Here is a 17,321-nt window from a genome sequence, read left to right on the forward strand (position 1 = left end):
CACTTACCTACATGCAGGCAATATACGCATACACATAAAATAAATAAATAAATAAATAAATAAATAAATAAATAAATAAATAAATTTTTTTAAGAAGTGGGAAAAAATTGAAGTCATCCATGTTGGAATGAAGCATCCTTTGAAAGACTCTTTAGGTCGAGTTATTAATTCCATAATGATCCTTGATTTGGAACATTTTCTTTCACTCTATAGTTTATTTCATAAAGATGCATATTTTATTCATGATCAATTCTAGTTATAATTTTATGAACTTAAAGAGTATATTTTAAGAATTGTAAATGTCTTTGATTATTAAAAAAATGCAGTCATGGGGTGAGAGAGATGGCTCAGTGGTTGAGAGCACTGGTTGCTCTTGCAGAGGACCCAGGTTCAGTTCTCAGCATCCACATGGCAGTTAACAACCATCATTAACACCAGTTCCAGTCCTGACATCTTCTTCTGGCTTCCATGGGCATTGGACACCCACACATGCTGTACTTACATACATGCAGGTAAAACACTCCTGCACATAAAATAAAAAATAATTAATTTAAAAAATTTAAATGTAGGTATATTAAAACAAAAAGGCTGGTAGATGGGCTTACTGGGGGCAGAAAGGGCTAGCAAATGTGATCCATGCAAGCGTTGCATATTAGGACATGAAGGCAATCTCATTTAGTTCGATCACCCACTTAAAATTCCTTAAATGACCCATATACATGGATGACATCCTTCATGCAGTCCATTTTCTCCCAGTCTTTCAGTTCTGATGATTTTAAGTGCCAGGTGATAGGTGAGGCAGTACAGATGTGAACTGTGCTCTTGTCCAGCTGACTGGAGCCAGGCTGTCCAGGTTCAAGTCCTGCCTCTGCTGCTGACTGGCTGGGAACCTTGAGCATGCAGATATATGTAGACAGGCAGGCAGAGGGAAGCTGGCTCCACATGAGCTGCTCATTGGGTAGGACACACAAATTTGAGAACAGCTAAAGAAAGAGCTGAGTCATTTGTCCTGTTTCATGCTTCACCTCCAGGGTGGTATGGCAAGAATTACTTGCAGTTTAAAATTTCTTGGCGCTGGAGACAGCTTAATTGGTAGAATGTTTGTCTAGCATACACAGAGCTCTGGGTTCTAAATCCAGCACTGCATAAAACCAGGCAATGGTGGCTAATGCCTGTCATCCTAGCACACAGAAGGTGAAGGCAGGAGGATCAGAAGTTCTGGGTCCTTCTTGGTTATGTAGCAAGTTTGTGGCCAGCCTAGACTACATGAGACTCTGTCTCAAAGCCAAACCAGAACAAACAAGAACAAAAAACTTTCTTATTCATTCTCTCTGGCCACACCAACAGTAAAGTATTGAGTTAGTATAAACTAACTACATATATAGTTTAATCCAATTGTACACAATATTTGTCTGTCCATGAAGATGGAGTCATGCCTGTCTGTTTATTGCTCCAAAACACAGGGCAGGAATTCTGTGAGTACTAAGTAGCCTGCTTATGCAGGTCTACTCTGTAATTTTAAGATACATTGAGCATTCAATAACTATTAGTTGAACCACTGAATACATATATAAAATAACTCCATTCGAATAGATTGGACACATGGACATGCTTGTTGTTATGGGCCACTGTTGGTAGAAGGTTCTCCCTTGACAGGCAGCATCAACAGAGGGAGCTTCATTCAACTGGAAAACTGTTTTACAGATGGAAAAACTGAGGCTCTGAGAGACTAAGTCATTTTTATCCAATACCACACAGCTGGAAGTGGTGGAGTTGGTTTAGAATGCAGAACTGTGGTTCAAAGACCTGGTCCCCATCACTATACTACAATTACACTACCACTTCTTTGACTTCTAGAACATTCTTATACCTCCCACAACAGCTTTGGGATTTGACTCTCTGCCCTTCTCCTCAATGATCTGGACCAGCCTTGTCAGCTTCTGCATCATCATCCACACCAAAGACACCATGGCCTCCCATCTCAATTCACAAATTCTGATCTGACCATAAACTTCTGCCACAGTTTGGGTATGGTCTGAATGACTTCCTGAAAGGTTCACGTATCCATGGTATTGAGACATAGTGAGACTTTCAAGGTGGGGATCAGTGGGATATTCTTTGGTCAGTTGGAGGTTATACCCTCCCAAGCACTGTGGAACCCCAGTCCTCTTTGTTTTCCAATTTGATACTGTGATCTCTTCCCCCCTTGATGTGACACCAGGGAGGCCCTCACCAGAGATTTAACTCTGTATCAATAACCTGAGGGCAACTTCTGGACCCCATCCTTGTAATTTCTTTTGAGTACCGGGTTCAAACCCAGGTCCTCATACATACTAGGCAAGTACTATACCATCGAGCTACATCCCATGCCATAATATATGATTTCATACATAAATATTTCAGCATGTTTCTCTTTTAAAATTGTGATTATGGGGGCTGGAGAGATGGCTCAGCAATTAAGAGCACTAACTGCTCTTGCAGAGGACCTGGGTTCAATTCCCAGCGTCCACATGGCAGCTACGAACAGTCCTCAACTCCAGTTCCAGGGGAATCCGAAGCCCTCTTCTGACCTCCGCGGCATTGCATGACACAGGTGCACTCACATACATGCAGGCAATACACTCATACACATAAAATAAAAACAATAAAAAATATATAAAAAATAAAATTGTGATTATGAAGTCATTATCATACTATAAATAGAATAACAGTAATTCCTTATCTTATTAACCTATTAAACATTTCAACTTCCAATGGTTCCCCCCCGCATTTTTTTTGAGCAGGGTCTTACTGTGTTCCAGTCTGTCTGTGAACCCATAACCCTCCTGCCTTACTCTCTCTCCGTATTTTCACACATAGCTTGGTCTCACTATGCAGCTCATGCTGGTCTCAAACTCTTGATCCTCCTGCCTCAGTCTCCTCAGTGCTGGGATTACACTGTGTGCCACCACACCTGGTTAAAAACTCATACACTCTTGATTCTAATATGAATCCCACTATCCTCACTGTAGTGTGTCTGGGTTTGGTACATCTCTGACTATCAATGTGAATACATAACATAGTGTTTCTTTCTCTTCTTAAAACTTTTGTTGGAGCTTGTTGGGTGTGGTGGCGCACGGCTTTAATCCCAGCACTCGGGAGGCAGAGGCAGTCCGATCTCTGTGAGTTCAAGGCCAGCCTGGTCTACATAGTGAGTTCCAGGACAGCTGGGGCTACAGGGAGACCCTGTCTCAAAAAGACTCCCCCCCTCCAAAAAAATTTGTTGGGCTGGAGAGATGGCTCAGTGGACCCTTCCAGAGGACCCAAGTTAGCTCCCAGAATCTATATCAGGTGACCCACAATTGCCTGTAACTCAAGCTCCAGGGATCTGATGCCTCTAGCCTTGGAGGACACCTATACTCACATGCACATACCCACACACAGACACACAGACACACACATAATTTAAAATAATAAAAATAAATATTTAAAAATAGGTTGTTGCATAGACATATAGACAAATAGAATAGAACAGACAGTCCCAAAATAAACCCATACAATTACAGCCACCCAAAGGAACCAAAAACATGCATCTGAGAAGAATCAGGGCTAGGGATGCAGCTGAGTTAGCAGTGTGCTGGCCTTGCATGCATGAAGTACACTGACATATATGTATGAAAAAGATGTAATGAAGGCCATTACTTTAAGATAACAAAAAATTTAAAAGGATGGCAAGATGGCTCAGCAGGGAAAGGTGCTGTCGCCAGTCTCATGAACTGAATTTGATCCCCAGGATCCCCAGAGTGGAAGAACAGAATTGACTCCTACAAGCTGTTCTCTGACCTTCACACACACACACATACACACACACACACACACACACACACTGTGGGAAGTGTGCATCCACATAGATATACAGATATGCACATACATGTGCACATACAAAAAAATTTTAAAGGAAAAAAAGGTTGTTAAGGTGTTAACTCAGAAGATATGGTAATGTATGAGAAAAACTGTAAGATATTTTTAGAAAAGGTAATAAGGCTTTCACCAGAATCTAGGCTGCCCTGGGCCCAGCGGGAGCTTTTTCTAATAGCAGCTTTGCTAGTTTTCAATCCTGAAAACTCTACCAACCATCTATTCTTGCTACCTGATTTCCAGGGTTGCAGAGGGTTGGTATTGACAATCATGTAAGCAGGCTGTTTATATGCACCATAGACCCAGGCCATTCATTCAGCTGGTGCTGTTCATGCCTGGTTGATTTCTTAGACCAGATGCTGCAACCCTCATCCCACCCCATCAGCCTCCAAAACCTGCCTGGGCCTCCCTTTCAGCAGATGCTTTTGGAACCTCAAGAATATACCCCCAGCATGACAGTGCCCACCATGGTAGGAGAAAATCCTATCTTGCCAGAAACACTCTTTCTAACACTAAACTTACTTGTGTCACACATCCACCCTAACCTTCCCATGTCCCAACTTTCCACTCCCATCACCTTAACTAAGTACCTGGTAGATGCAACCACAGCAGTGAAACCAGCTCCGGCATCTCCCACTCTCACCTCACATAGCCTCTGCTTTGTCTCAGGAAGCCTCAAGCCCAAAGAGGCTGATCTCATACCTCTGCTCAAACCCTTTGAATGCTCCCTCCCATTACAAGATGGTGAAAGCAAAACCCATGATCTAGCCACTGCCTCCATCTGGTCTATCCCCATTCCCTTCCCTGTGACCTCACACTGTCTGGGAGCCTTCTCCTGCCTTTGGATCTTTGACCTGGAATACCTTTTTCCATTGTTCCCTTCATGAATCCACAATGACCTACAATGGCAACAAGAGCTGTAAATCCATTTACCATGTGTAGAGGTTCCTGACTAAGAGTGGCTTGATTTTTACTTTATGGTGATGTAAAAATAAAATACAGTCAGTGAAAATCATTCATCAACGAGGGTTAGGGAGATGGCTCAGTAACTGTTCTAGTTAGCTTTCTGTGGTTATGATAAAGCAACTTAGGGGATGAAAAGATTTATTTTAGCTTACAACTTCCAGGTCACAAGCCATCACTGAGGGAAGTCAGAGTAGGAATGCAAGGTAGGACCTTGAAGCAGAAATCATGGAGAAATGTTGCTTGCTGGCTCACTCCCTCGTTTATGCTCCCCTAGCTTTCTCATACAGCACAGGTCCGCTTGCCTAGGGATGGACCACCCATAGTGGGCTGGGCCCTCCCCATCATTTAGCAATCAAGACAATGTCCCACAGGTCAGTCTTCCCAGGTGACACCAGGGTGTGTCAAATTCACAGTGAAAACTAACTAGAACAGTGGGTAAATTGCAATCCAATTACAAGGACAGGAGTTCAGAACTCCAATACCACAAAAACTCTGGGTGGGCATGGCAGTCTGCCTGCAATCTCAGCACTTGGAGGTGGATATAGGGGATCCCTGGAGCAAGCTTGCTGGCTAGACTACCCAAATCCACAAGCTATAGAGCTATCAGTTCAGGTAAGACACCCTGCACCCAAATATAAGGTGGAGACTGAGGAAGACATATAACATCAATCTCCGGCTTCCACAAGCATATGCATACATGTGCACCCCCATACATGTGAACATGCATATATGCAGGCACACACAAACCACTCGTGCAAATTGCAATTCAACACGTGCATCTGCAATTCCAACATAGAAAGGAAGCTTAGAGAGGGGCTTTTAAAACAGGCTCATATTCTTTCTTTGATAGTCTTCCTTTCATAATTATTCTCTCTCTGAATCTATACTTAGAAACTTGCTTCCTATAGAATATGGTGAAAATGGAGGTGTCTGATTTTCAAGCCCCAGACAAAAAACCTAGTACTGCCACTTCCTCCTTTGCCAAAGGATGGCAATCTCCATGTCACAAGAACATTCAAGCAGACTTTCAAGGGAAAGGCTCATATGGGGAAGAGCCAAGGTCTCCACACAGCACTCAGGCCCTGTGTGTATACCATCTTGAAAACAGGACACGCAGCGCAGGCCAGTGTTCAGGTTACAGTAGCCACTGTGATACTATGACCTCAACCTGGAAGGAGGCTCTGAACACCCCTCCCCACCATGGCTTTCACTGAGGAACTCCTTAGCCTCAGAGTTAGTGCTTTAAATCACCAAGTTTGGGGGCCATTTGTTACATAGTAATAGACAGAAAAAACATCTGCCTAAGTTCATACAATTAATAAGTGGTGGGGTAGAGGTCTGAACATGGGTTGGCCTATTCTCAAAGTTCAGGGCCTTAACTCCAACCAAACACTGCCTGAAGTACTGGTTTATATTTGGCTTCCTTAAAAAAAAAAAACCATTGAGGTACCTCGTATGGGGAGCTGAGGAGATGGCTCAGTAGGCAAGAGCTTTTGCTCTGCAAGGACGAGGACCTGAGCTCAAATCCCCAGCACCCATATAAAAAAGCTGGATATGGTTGTGCATGCCAGCACTGGTGGGCAGAGAGAGGGGGTCCTGAGAGATTTCTGGTCAGCCAGTCTAGTCAAAACTGAGAACTTCTAGTTCAGGGTCAGAATGTCTCAAGGTGATAAAGTAGAGAGCAATAGAGGAAGATACCCGAAGTTCTGCACTAGCCTCCATACATATACATACACATGGACACACAGACACTCACATTCATGTACACACACACACACACACACACACACACCTACCCACCCCTGGCAGTCTCACCATTTATCTCCAATCTGTATCTTTAAGCTCCACTATACTTTAAAACCACCCAGGAAGCCAGGTGTGGTGGTACATGCGTACATTCCCTATTTGGGGCTGAGGCGAAAGGATCGAAAGCTTGAGGCCAGCCTCAAAAAACAAAAAAAACACAAAAAATAACCAAAACACAAAGGAAGCCATATTGAAAATTTGGATTTAAGAGGTCTTAAGGGAAGTGGGGTACCAAGAGTTTCCCAAAGTTCTACAGATGATTTAAAAAATGTATCCAGGGCTGGAGAGACGGCTCAGCAGTTAAGAACACTGGTTGTTCTTGCAGAAGACCCGGGTTTGAAGTCCAGCACCCACATGGCAGCTAACAACTGTCCGTAACTCTAGTCCCAGGGGATCCGATGGCCTCTTCTGACCTCCTCAGGCATTGCATGACATGGGTGTACTTACCTACATGCAGGCAATACACTCTCACATATAAAATTAAAATAATAATAAAATATTTAAAAGAAAAAAATGTATCCAGAGTAGAAAAACCACTAGATCATACTAGAAGTTCTCAACTGAGAGCAACATGCCTCATCTCTAGGTTTTTGTTTTATTTATTTATTTATTTTTGGTGTATGTGTGTGTGTCTGTGTATGTATGTGTTTGGTTTGAGAGAAGGTCTCCCAGTAGCCCCAGCTAACCTGGAACTAGACGAGGCTGGCCTCAATTTCACAGAGATCTGCCTGCCTCTGCCCCCTAAGTGCTGGAATTAAATGTGTACACCACCATGCTCAGCAAAGCATTTGTTTGGGGTTACTGTTTTGTTTTGAGACAGGGTCTCCATGTAGCCCCAGCTGTCCTGGAACTCACTATGTAGACCAGGCTGGCCTCCATCTCACAGGGATTCACCTGCCTCTGCTGCTGAATACTAGGATTAAAAGTGTGTGTCACTACATAGCCATCCCCCAGCTTTGAGACATTTGCCAGTCTTCAGACATTCTGGAATGCTCCAACTATTAGGGGGTGCCCCTGGCATCTGATGGGGAGAAGGCAGCCATACTGCCAACCCTACAATGCACAGAACATCCCCCATGGAGCTGAGGTTGGTAAAACCGGGTTAAAAATTGTTTTCCAGCACCTGCCCTGGTGCCCTTAAGGTCTTCTGATCCCACTTACTCTTCTGGCTTCCTGCTCAAGGGTACCCTCGAGATGAACACTACACCTAAGCTCTCAAAGCCAGTCTGGACTCGACCCAGCGGAGCAGCCAGCAGCCGTGCCAACTGGGCCGGCTCCAGGCCCGCCTAGGAGGCAAGCTGTGAAAGGGTCTCTGCTTCACCACTTCCCTTTAGTGCTTTGTTAACACTAAATTACAACACTCACTACACAAACTACAGCTCCTTGTAAACACGTCTCTCACCTCTAGGGCTGGAGCCATAATTTATTCATTTCTGGTTTTCACTCAACACTAAGCTCTATGTGTTACAGTGGGTAGATATTCCATAGGTATTTATTGCATCAAGTGAACTAGATTAGTAATTAGTATTTTCATCTTTATCACGCTCCTAGGCTCTTTGAAAGGTAAGGGACGCACAGACTACAAAACCAGGGAGAGCCAGGGTTCTGTGTCACTCTGCGGTCTGCTAGAGTGGTCACTGCTCTAGCTTCTGAGAGTGTTTCTGTGAGCTGTGGGGGGGATTCTCATGAGCAATAAGTGACTGAGATTTGAGAGGTTCTCATGTAGAGAAGCCCTCTTAAGATTCCTTTTCATTCATTAATTGGTTAGCACAAGTGGGAAAATGCTTCATTTTCAGAGCAAAACAGCAACTTGGGGAATGGAAACCTCATCTTAGGAAAAAATATATGGTCTTCTCAATGAACTACAGGCCCTCTGTTTCACAGTTCATAGTGGGCACACTTAAGCAGAGAGGCGAGTGCACATGTGTGTGTGTGTGTGTGTGTGTTGCTAGAGATGGAACACAGAGCCTTGAGCATATTAGATGAGTATTCTACCTCTGAACAACAGTCCTAGCCTCCAGGCTCCCCACAGGTTTAAAAGCTAAATAAAGAAAAATGGTTTTCCCAAGACTGTACTCCTGTCACCGTGAACTCTCAAAAATAATTTTTTATTGAATTTATGTGTATTTCATACAGAACACCTTAATCATCTTTATTCCCCCTTCCCCACTGGCCCCCTCCCATAGCCCACCCCTCACCACTGGATTTCATGCATTCTATCATTCTTTTTTTAAAAAATTATTACTTCTATTTTAGTGTATGAGTGTATTACCTGCATGTGTGTAAGTGCACCTATGTCATGCAGTGCCTGTGGAGGTAGGAAGAGGGTGTTGAATCCCTTGCAACTGGAGCTATGGATGGTTGTTAGCCACCATGTGGCTGCTGGGACTCAAATCCAGGTCCTCTGCAAGAGCAGTCAGTGCTCTTAACTGCTGAACCTCTCTCCAGCCCTTTTTCCATCTTTTTGAGACAGGGTCTCCCTGTAGCTCCAGCTGGCCTGGAACTCCCTATGTAAACCAAGCTGGACTTGAACTCAGAGATCCGCCTGCCTCTGCCTCCCAAGTTCTGGGATTATTATGGAAATAGAAAAATTTTGCAATGTGGTGGTAATTAAGAACTCAGCAGGGAAATCTCTGAGATAAGAGATAGGTATGAGGGAGGTGAGCAGAAGTCCCATCCTACGTGTCGTGTGCCCCCCCCAGGCCATATGCTACCTTGCTTAATTATCACATGTACGTTTTTACTTGTCACCTATGTGCTGTTTTGCCTTTTGCTTGCATTCCTCACATATGAACATAAAAACCTCTCAAAACTGGAAGGGGTCACTGACTCCCTTATGGAAGGATCTGCGGCTCAGTCCACTAGCATAAAATTATTAAACTCCCTCTCCTCACCTGACTTTGGCTGGTGATCTGTGATTTTTCCATAATATGATTAAAGGCATGCACCACCATGCCTGACTGAACTAAATATTCTTTAAGAGTAGATTTACACAAAAGATATGACACTGAGGTCTAAAAGTCTAATCTAAGGTCTCTGAATTTGTTTAAAATGTGACTTGTGGGGTGGAGATGGCAGGTGGTAAAGTGTTGACCATGCAAGCATGAAGACACTGACTTTGTGTTTCTAGCACCCACCTAAGAGCCAGGCATGATTGGTGCACACCTGTAATCCTAGCACTGGAGAGGCAGACACAGGTAAATCCCCAGAACTTTTTGGCTAGCGAGTCTAGCCAGCTGGGGAGCTCCAGGTTTGGTGAGAGACCATTTTCTCTTTTAAAAAATAAGGTGAAAACAATGAAGGAAGCAACCTGACACTGACCTCTGGCCTCCACAGGCACCCATACAAATATGTACCCCCACATACATAGATACATATAAATAATTTAAAAATTATTAAAAATATATGACTTGAGGGCTGCCAAGATGGCTTAGTGGGTAAAAGTGCCTCCCGCCAAGCGTGATGACCTGAGTTTGATCCTTGGGATCCTAGTGGAAGGAGAGCTTACCACCCTGAGGGGAGATCTAGATTTGAATGGTCAAAGAGAGTTTTTTTAACTCTGTTATGTAGTAATATTGAAAATGGAGGACTGATGAATATTACTAAAAATTAATAGAAAAATGTGGTCACCGTTCTTGAGACACAAAGACCCTCAGAGAGAGAAGAGAGGCTAAGGGCAGAGAGCCACTTGAGCTTGACAGAGACTGCCTGGGCAACACAGTGAGACTTCCTTGTCACAAACAGCAGAGGCTGGGGATTGCAGTTCAGTTGGTAAAGTGTCTATTATCTCACATATTCAAGCACATTCAGTTCAGCCCTCACTATCAGAGAGAGACAAAGAGAAACAGACTAGAAAGACAAATTATTTAGGATAAGAACTTGTTTCCTAAGTTATTTCTGAACTGTTACTGGAATGGGTAGGATGAGCCTAGCATGGGTAGGATGAGCCTAGCCTGTGCTACAAAAACCAGTAACAAAAAGTCCCAATCACTGAGCTGGGATCCTAGATGGAGCACGGAGTTAATGCCCTTAAAGTAAAAAAAGTCATCACTGGTTAAAGGCAGGCAAACATGAGGACCAGAGTTGGGATCCTCACAACCCATATAAATGCTGGGTGGACACGGAAGCTATCTGTAATTCTGTTGCTCAGAAGGCAGAGACGAGATCCTCAGAGCAAGATGGCTAGCCAGAGAAGTCACATCAGCAGTTCTGGGTTCAATTGAGAGACCCTGTCTCAATGAACAAGATGGAGAGTGATCCAGTAAGAGTCTCACCATCAGGCCTAGGTTTTCACATGCATACATATGCATGCACATTAAACCCATATACACATAAGGAGAAAAGAGATGAGAAATAAATTATTCAAACTTACTGGTGCTTTAGCCATTCCTCCACAAACGGAATAGAGAAGAATTCTGTGAAGGGCTCCCCTATCCTCTTTGGATTCTGGCTGGTCACATCACCACGTTTGATTGACAAGAAAACAAAATGTGAGAATTCAAGTTAGTTGTTGCTCTTCTATCGAAAATTAACACAATCTAATCCTCAAGGTCACTGAATATTCAACAACTTACTTGTACAACCACTCAGTCAAAAAATCACAGGCAATGAATTTGGTTCTTTTCCTCTAAAGAGAGAAGAGAATTAAATTATAGTCTCGCTTTAACCACGTGTCTGAGGAGCATAAAGGGAGAGAGAAGAATTGGTTAGACATAGATGAAATAAACGGGTTCATTATGAAGTTTCTAAGTACAGCAACGAATAGGACTTGAAAGAGAATGAATAGGACATCAGGAAATCTGAAGGCATTTCTCTGTTCAGCTTTGGATACAGCATGCTCTGACAGTTGGTAAAACAAAACACAGTGTACCCAGTAGGCGCTTACTACATGCTTCCCTGATGTTTGCCCACAGGCGATTTTATGGTTCACATTTGCCAGGAGCTAACTGGAAAGAATTTCTGGAGCTGTCTGGGAACACTTTTATTATTTAGACCACAGTTCTCTTCCATGAGTCATATGTGACTTAAGGAGGGGATAAGTGGAATGCATTCTGGGAATCATGTCGCTAGGTGATTTTTGTCATGACTAAACATCAGTGTACTTACACAAACTAAGCAGTTCCCACTAGGTAAGTGATCTTATGGGACCATCATCATTCTGTGTGCTTGGCTGTTGGTCCCTTGACTGAAACATGGGACTCATGGCTGTGTCCTGTTTATTGCTTTCCTAAGTCTACTCAAACCCCTAGAACAGCAGGACTTCAGGTCTGGTACCATCTTTAAATGTAGAAAACAAAGCATAAAGGTAAAAATTGAAAGCATCCAAAGGTAGAAGCCAGGCATGTAACTGCCACTGGTGTGGCTAGCCAGGCACTTAAAATCCATCCTCCAAGCCCATCTTTATTAGCAAAAACCTGACTGCTTCTACAGGGCTATCAATTCAGCCAAAAGCTATTTCCTAGGCTCCTGGGTCACAAATGATACGTGGTATAGTTCTACCTTTTAAGACAGAAGTGATCACAGTCAAGAGAGTTTTATTTGTGTGTGTATGTGTATGTGTGTGCAAGTGCATACATGTGAACAGGTGCCCATGGAGGACATAAAAGGACATCGGATCCTCTGGAGCTGGAGTTACAGCCAATTATGAGTCATCCAATTAACCACTGAGCCATCTCACCCAGAGTTCAGTTCCGAGCACATCAGGTGGCTCATAACCACCTGGAATTCCAGCTCCAGGGGATCTGATGCCCTCTTCTGGTCTCCATGGGGTACTACATGCACATGGCATACACACAGAGACACACACACCTACACATAAAAAATGATTCTTAAAAAAAGAACAAAAAACTCAAGGTTGGAGAGATGGCTCAGTGGTTAAGAATAGTGGCTGTTCTTGCAGAAGACCTGGGTTCAATTCCCAGCACCCACATGGTGGGTAACAACCCCCCATAACTCCAGTTCTAGGGGACTCCAACACTCTCTTCTGACCTCCATGGGCATTGTATGACACAGGTGCACTTACATACATGCAGGCAATACACTCATACACATGAAATAAAAATGAATAAAATATTTTTTTAAAAAAGAAAATCTCATAGCCAGGCATGGTGGTGTACACCTTTAGTCCCAGCACACAGGAGGCAGAGGCAGGAAAAATCTCTGTGAGTTTAAGGCCAGCCTTGTCTACACAGCAAGTTCCAGGCCAGATGGAGCTACAGGAAGACCCTGTCTCAAAAAGATGAGGAAAAAAAAAAAACCTCATGGGGCTGGTGAGATGGCTCAGCAGTTAAAACATTTGCTATTCTTCCAGAGGACCCAGGTTTGAGTCTTAGCACCCACCTGGCAGCTCACAACCATCCGTAACATCTAGAGGATCTGACACCCTCTTCTGGCCTCTGTGGGCACTGCACACATAGTGCACTTACATACAAGCAGGCAAAACACTCATATACATAAAAAAAAAAAAAAAAGACTCAGGAAGACTCAGGAAGTAAGACAACCTCACAAGTATTAGGAAGCTCCTGAAACTTACAAGACTCACAAAGTCTCTCCCAAAAGTGAAAGCAATAAGGACTGCTGGGGAAGGGAGACTCTCACTAGCAGAGCTGCCTAGAAGTAGAGCAGGGGGTACCAGGGATGCAGCTCTTATGAGTCATTGTTCATGATGGGGTGGGCTTTTCAATGATGCAGCCATCCATGCTCCTGTGAGCAACCTCAACGAATGAATTTTTGCCAAGCTAGACTGGGTGTGTGTTGGGAGAATCCTTTCTTCAGCTGATGGCCATCAGTGCCCTATCTGGGATAAACAGACATTTGTCACATCTCCTCAAGAAAAGTCAGAACTCCCCCTTCTATAAGCAGAGGCTAAAGAATCAAGGCAGTCTAGAGGTGCTGGTTGTCACATGGCCTTCCCATACTAAGCACTCTGGAAATTTCCTTTGTTCCTCCAGATCAGCCCTGCCCTTCCCTGCTCTGGGAAGGAGGCTGGTTTTAAGATCACATCAATCAGGATCCCTTACCCTACAGCTGGGTTCAGCCAACAGGCCAGATCAGCAGGCAATCACAGAGTAGGAGGAGGAAGAACAGGAAGAAGAAGAGGAAGAAGGGAAGGAGGAGGAGGAGGAAGATGAGGAGGATAAAAGACAGGAGGAAGAGGAAGAGGATAAGGAAGAGGAGGAGTAGGAGGAAAAGGTGGGAATTGTTGAACTGCATCCTTGAAATTCATATGCTAGTGTCCTAATTCATATGCTAGTGTCCCAGAACCTCAGAATGTGACCTCATCTGGAAGTAGATCTGTTGCAGACAGAATCAGTTAACCTCAACCACTCCTGAAAAAGCAGCGTTATGGAGTAAAGACAAACCTGGGGTTCTATTAACACTGTTGGGTAGACCACAGTGGCAGACTCCTGACCAGTGTACTAGACCCTGGGCCTGCTATAGAAGCCCAAATTCCTTGGCCCTCTCTGATATCTGCAATCATATATTTTTTTTTTCATTGGTAGTGTTGGGAATGGAACCCAGGGTTCAGGGTCTTGTGCTTCCTAGGCACACATTCTACAACTGAGTTATATATCCAACCCTATAGTACCTTTTTAAATCAAGCCATTCTGTACTAGGTTTATGATTGCTAATGAAAGAGAAAGTTTGGGGGCTGGAGAGACAGCTCAGTGGTTAAGAGCACTGGCTGTTCTTGCAGAGGACCCAGGTTCCATTCCCAGCACCCACATGGCAGCTAACCACCATCTGTAACTCCAGTTTCAGAGGATCCAACACCCTCTTCTGACCACTGCAGGCACTGAACGACACAGTGTACTTACACACATGCAGGCAATATACTCATACACATAAAATAAAAATAATAGGGCTGGAGAGATGGCTCAGCAATTAAGAGCACTGACTACTCTTGCAGAGGACCCGTTCGATTTTCCCAGCACACATGGGGGCTACGAACCGTCCTTAACTCCAGTTCCAGGGGAACCTGAAGCCCTCTTCTGACCTCTGCAGCATTGCATGACATGGGTGCACTCACATACATACAGGCAATACACTCATACACATAAAAATAATAAAACATTAAAAATAAATAAAAAATAAATAACAAATATTTGAAAAACAAAAGTGAAAGTTTTAACTGCTATTTCTTGCTTCTCTAACCAATGCATTCTGTGATGCCTCCAGGAAGGCTTCCAGAACATTCTTAGTCTCTTCCACTTAGGGAAGGCTCTCCCACATTTCCCTGACCAGCCTCTTCACAGTATCTCAGAAGCTAGCATAACCACTGGCCCACAGGTCTCTTTATCAGATTACAAACTCTGGAGGACAGCACACACATTTTCTACCTGCTGTCTTATATGGAACAGTTGACTGATAGATAAGGATTTTCTTTCTCTCTATCTCTCTCTCTCTCTCTCTCTCTCTCTCTCTCTCTCTCCCTCTCTCTCTCTGAGTAGAGTGTCCCAGGCTGACCTCGGACTAGCCATGTAGCAAAGGATAACCTTGAACTTCTGATCCTCCTGTCTCCACCTACAGAGTACTGGGACTACAAGGTGCGTGCCACCATGCCTGGTTTATGTGATGCTGAGGTTTGAACCCAGATTTCAAGCATGCTCGTCAAGCACTCTACCAACTAGGTTACATCCCCAGCCCACTGCAATATTTTCTCATGAAAAGGTTTCCTTGTTTTAATTTTTTCTCCTTCACTTGTAAATAGGCAATTGGGTTTTATAATCCTACATAAAGTTCAAAAGATTGCTTGAAATTGATGCTCACTAAAAAGCAAAGTGTTCCTTAAGGTTTTTTACAGGAAGTTTTATCATGGCTGTTAGTAAATAAAATACAACAGTGCCTGCCAGGCATGGTGGCGCACACCTTTAATCCCAGCACTCAGGAGACAGAGGCAGGGAGATCTCTGTGAGTTCAAGGCCAGCCTGGTCTACATAGTGAGTTCCAGGATAGCTGGGGCTACAGGGAGACCCTGTCTCAAAAAGACAAAAAAAAAAACAAACCCAAAAAACAGTGCATGAATTGCTAGAGATTATCTGCAGTCTTTTACCACGATGCTGATATCCTTTTATGAAGAAACTGGAATTCTGCCAACCAGGGGAATAAATGAAAAGTGCTAAATCCTGTAATTTTTTTTTTATTTAGTCTGTTGTTGAAAGAGAAGGCTCCCCACAAAAAGCCATCTTTCACCAAAATAAGAAAATACTTGTTACAACAATGCAAATATGTAACTAACATGAATTGCAGCCTAATAATGTAAACAACTGAGCAACTGTAAGATGGCAGTGTCTCTCTCTTGTCCCACAAATGACACATTGTCCCTGTGGCATTCGTCATAGCGCTTAGTGGTAAGGATTCTATGCAGGGAATGTAGCCTGGCTTACTCTATTAAACAGATTTTCAAAATAGTCAAATGGTCTGATATATGAAGGTCATGCACACAGATTTAATCACTTTTGATGCAAAGAAATAAAATGGAAGAGGTGGTGTTTTCCTTTAGTTCTGGGCAGGCATGGACGTGCCCTGCATACCCAGACAAGCAGAACAGGGGGGTATTGTTCAGCTGTTGTTTAGTTTTAAAATTATCTTCTGGGGAGCTGAAAAAGAGACGGGAAAGCAAATGAAAAGTTGCAGTGAGTGAAGAGATAAGAGAGGAAGTAATAGAGAGAAAAATGAAAGCACAGGATCGAGAAAGCGCAGGCTCCTGGGGCTGATGTTACGTGGACAGATACAATGAGTTCTTGACTGTTCAAAGGTACAAGGGTGCACTTTTATGCAAGCAGAGGCAACAGGGCAGCCACAAAATTAAAACACTTTTTAAAAGAAAGGTTCTTTAGTCTGGGCTTGCTTAAATTAGCTATAGAGCCAAGGATGACCTTGAATTTCTGATCCTCTGCCTCTACCTGGATAGTGCTAGGACCAGAGGCATGTGCCACCTTGCCCAGAGTATTCTGTGCTGGGGATGGAACCCAGGCAAGCACTCTAAGTGAGCTATATGCCAAGTTTATAAGGGGTGGTGTGTGTGTGTGTGTGTGTGTGTGTGTGTGTGTGTGTGTGTGTACAGGTGCACTTGGAGGTCAGAGGACAACATTATAGAACTGGTTCTCTCCTTTACATGGGTTCCAGGTATTGAACTCAGGTCATCAGGCTTGCACCACAGTTATTCACTGAGTCCAAACCACCTGTGGCCCCCTTTTTTAAAAAATAAATAAATAAACCCAAGGGGCTGGAGAGATGGCTCAGCGGTTAAGAATACTGGTTGTTCTTGCAGAAGGCCTGGGTTCGAATCCCAGCACCCACATGGCAGCTAACAACTGTCTGTAACTCCAGTTCCAGGGGATCTGACAGCCTGGTCTGTCCTCTGAAGTCATTGCAGGACACAATGTACTTACCTACATGCAGGCAATACACGCATACACATAAAATAAAAATAATAAGCCGGGCGTGGTGGCGCACACCTTTAATCCCAGTACTCAGGAGGCAAAGGCAGCGGATCTCTGTGAGTTCAAGGCCAGCCTGGTCTACATACTGAGTTCCAGGACAGCTGGGGCTACAAGGAGACCCTGTCTCAAAAAGATAAATAAATAAATAAATAAATAAATAAATAAATAAATAAATAAATAAATAAATAATCTTTTATAATTCATACT

General features: G+C 43.6%; 1 protein-coding gene across 4 annotated transcripts in view; it reads right to left on the reverse strand.

Moving 5' to 3' along the window:
• The window catches only part of Iqck (IQ motif containing K), a 165,583-nt gene that overhangs the window by 88,748 nt on the left and 59,514 nt on the right, over positions 1–17,321 (reverse strand). For all 4 annotated transcript variants that reach the window (XM_008843875.3, XM_029568692.1, XM_008843874.3 and 1 more), the window contains 2 exons: positions 11,244–11,296; positions 11,042–11,119 (listed from right to left, as the gene is read on the reverse strand). In XM_008843875.3, the coding sequence (XP_008842097.1) occupies positions 11,042–11,119; positions 11,244–11,296 (131 nt within the window). The remainder of the gene's footprint in view (positions 1–11,041; positions 11,120–11,243; positions 11,297–17,321) is intronic.

Source organism: Nannospalax galili, unplaced genomic scaffold (genome assembly GCF_000622305.1).
Source record: "Nannospalax galili isolate Female #2095 unplaced genomic scaffold, S.galili_v1.0 scaffold381, whole genome shotgun sequence".
Lineage (NCBI taxonomy): Eukaryota > Metazoa > Chordata > Mammalia > Rodentia > Spalacidae > Nannospalax > Nannospalax galili.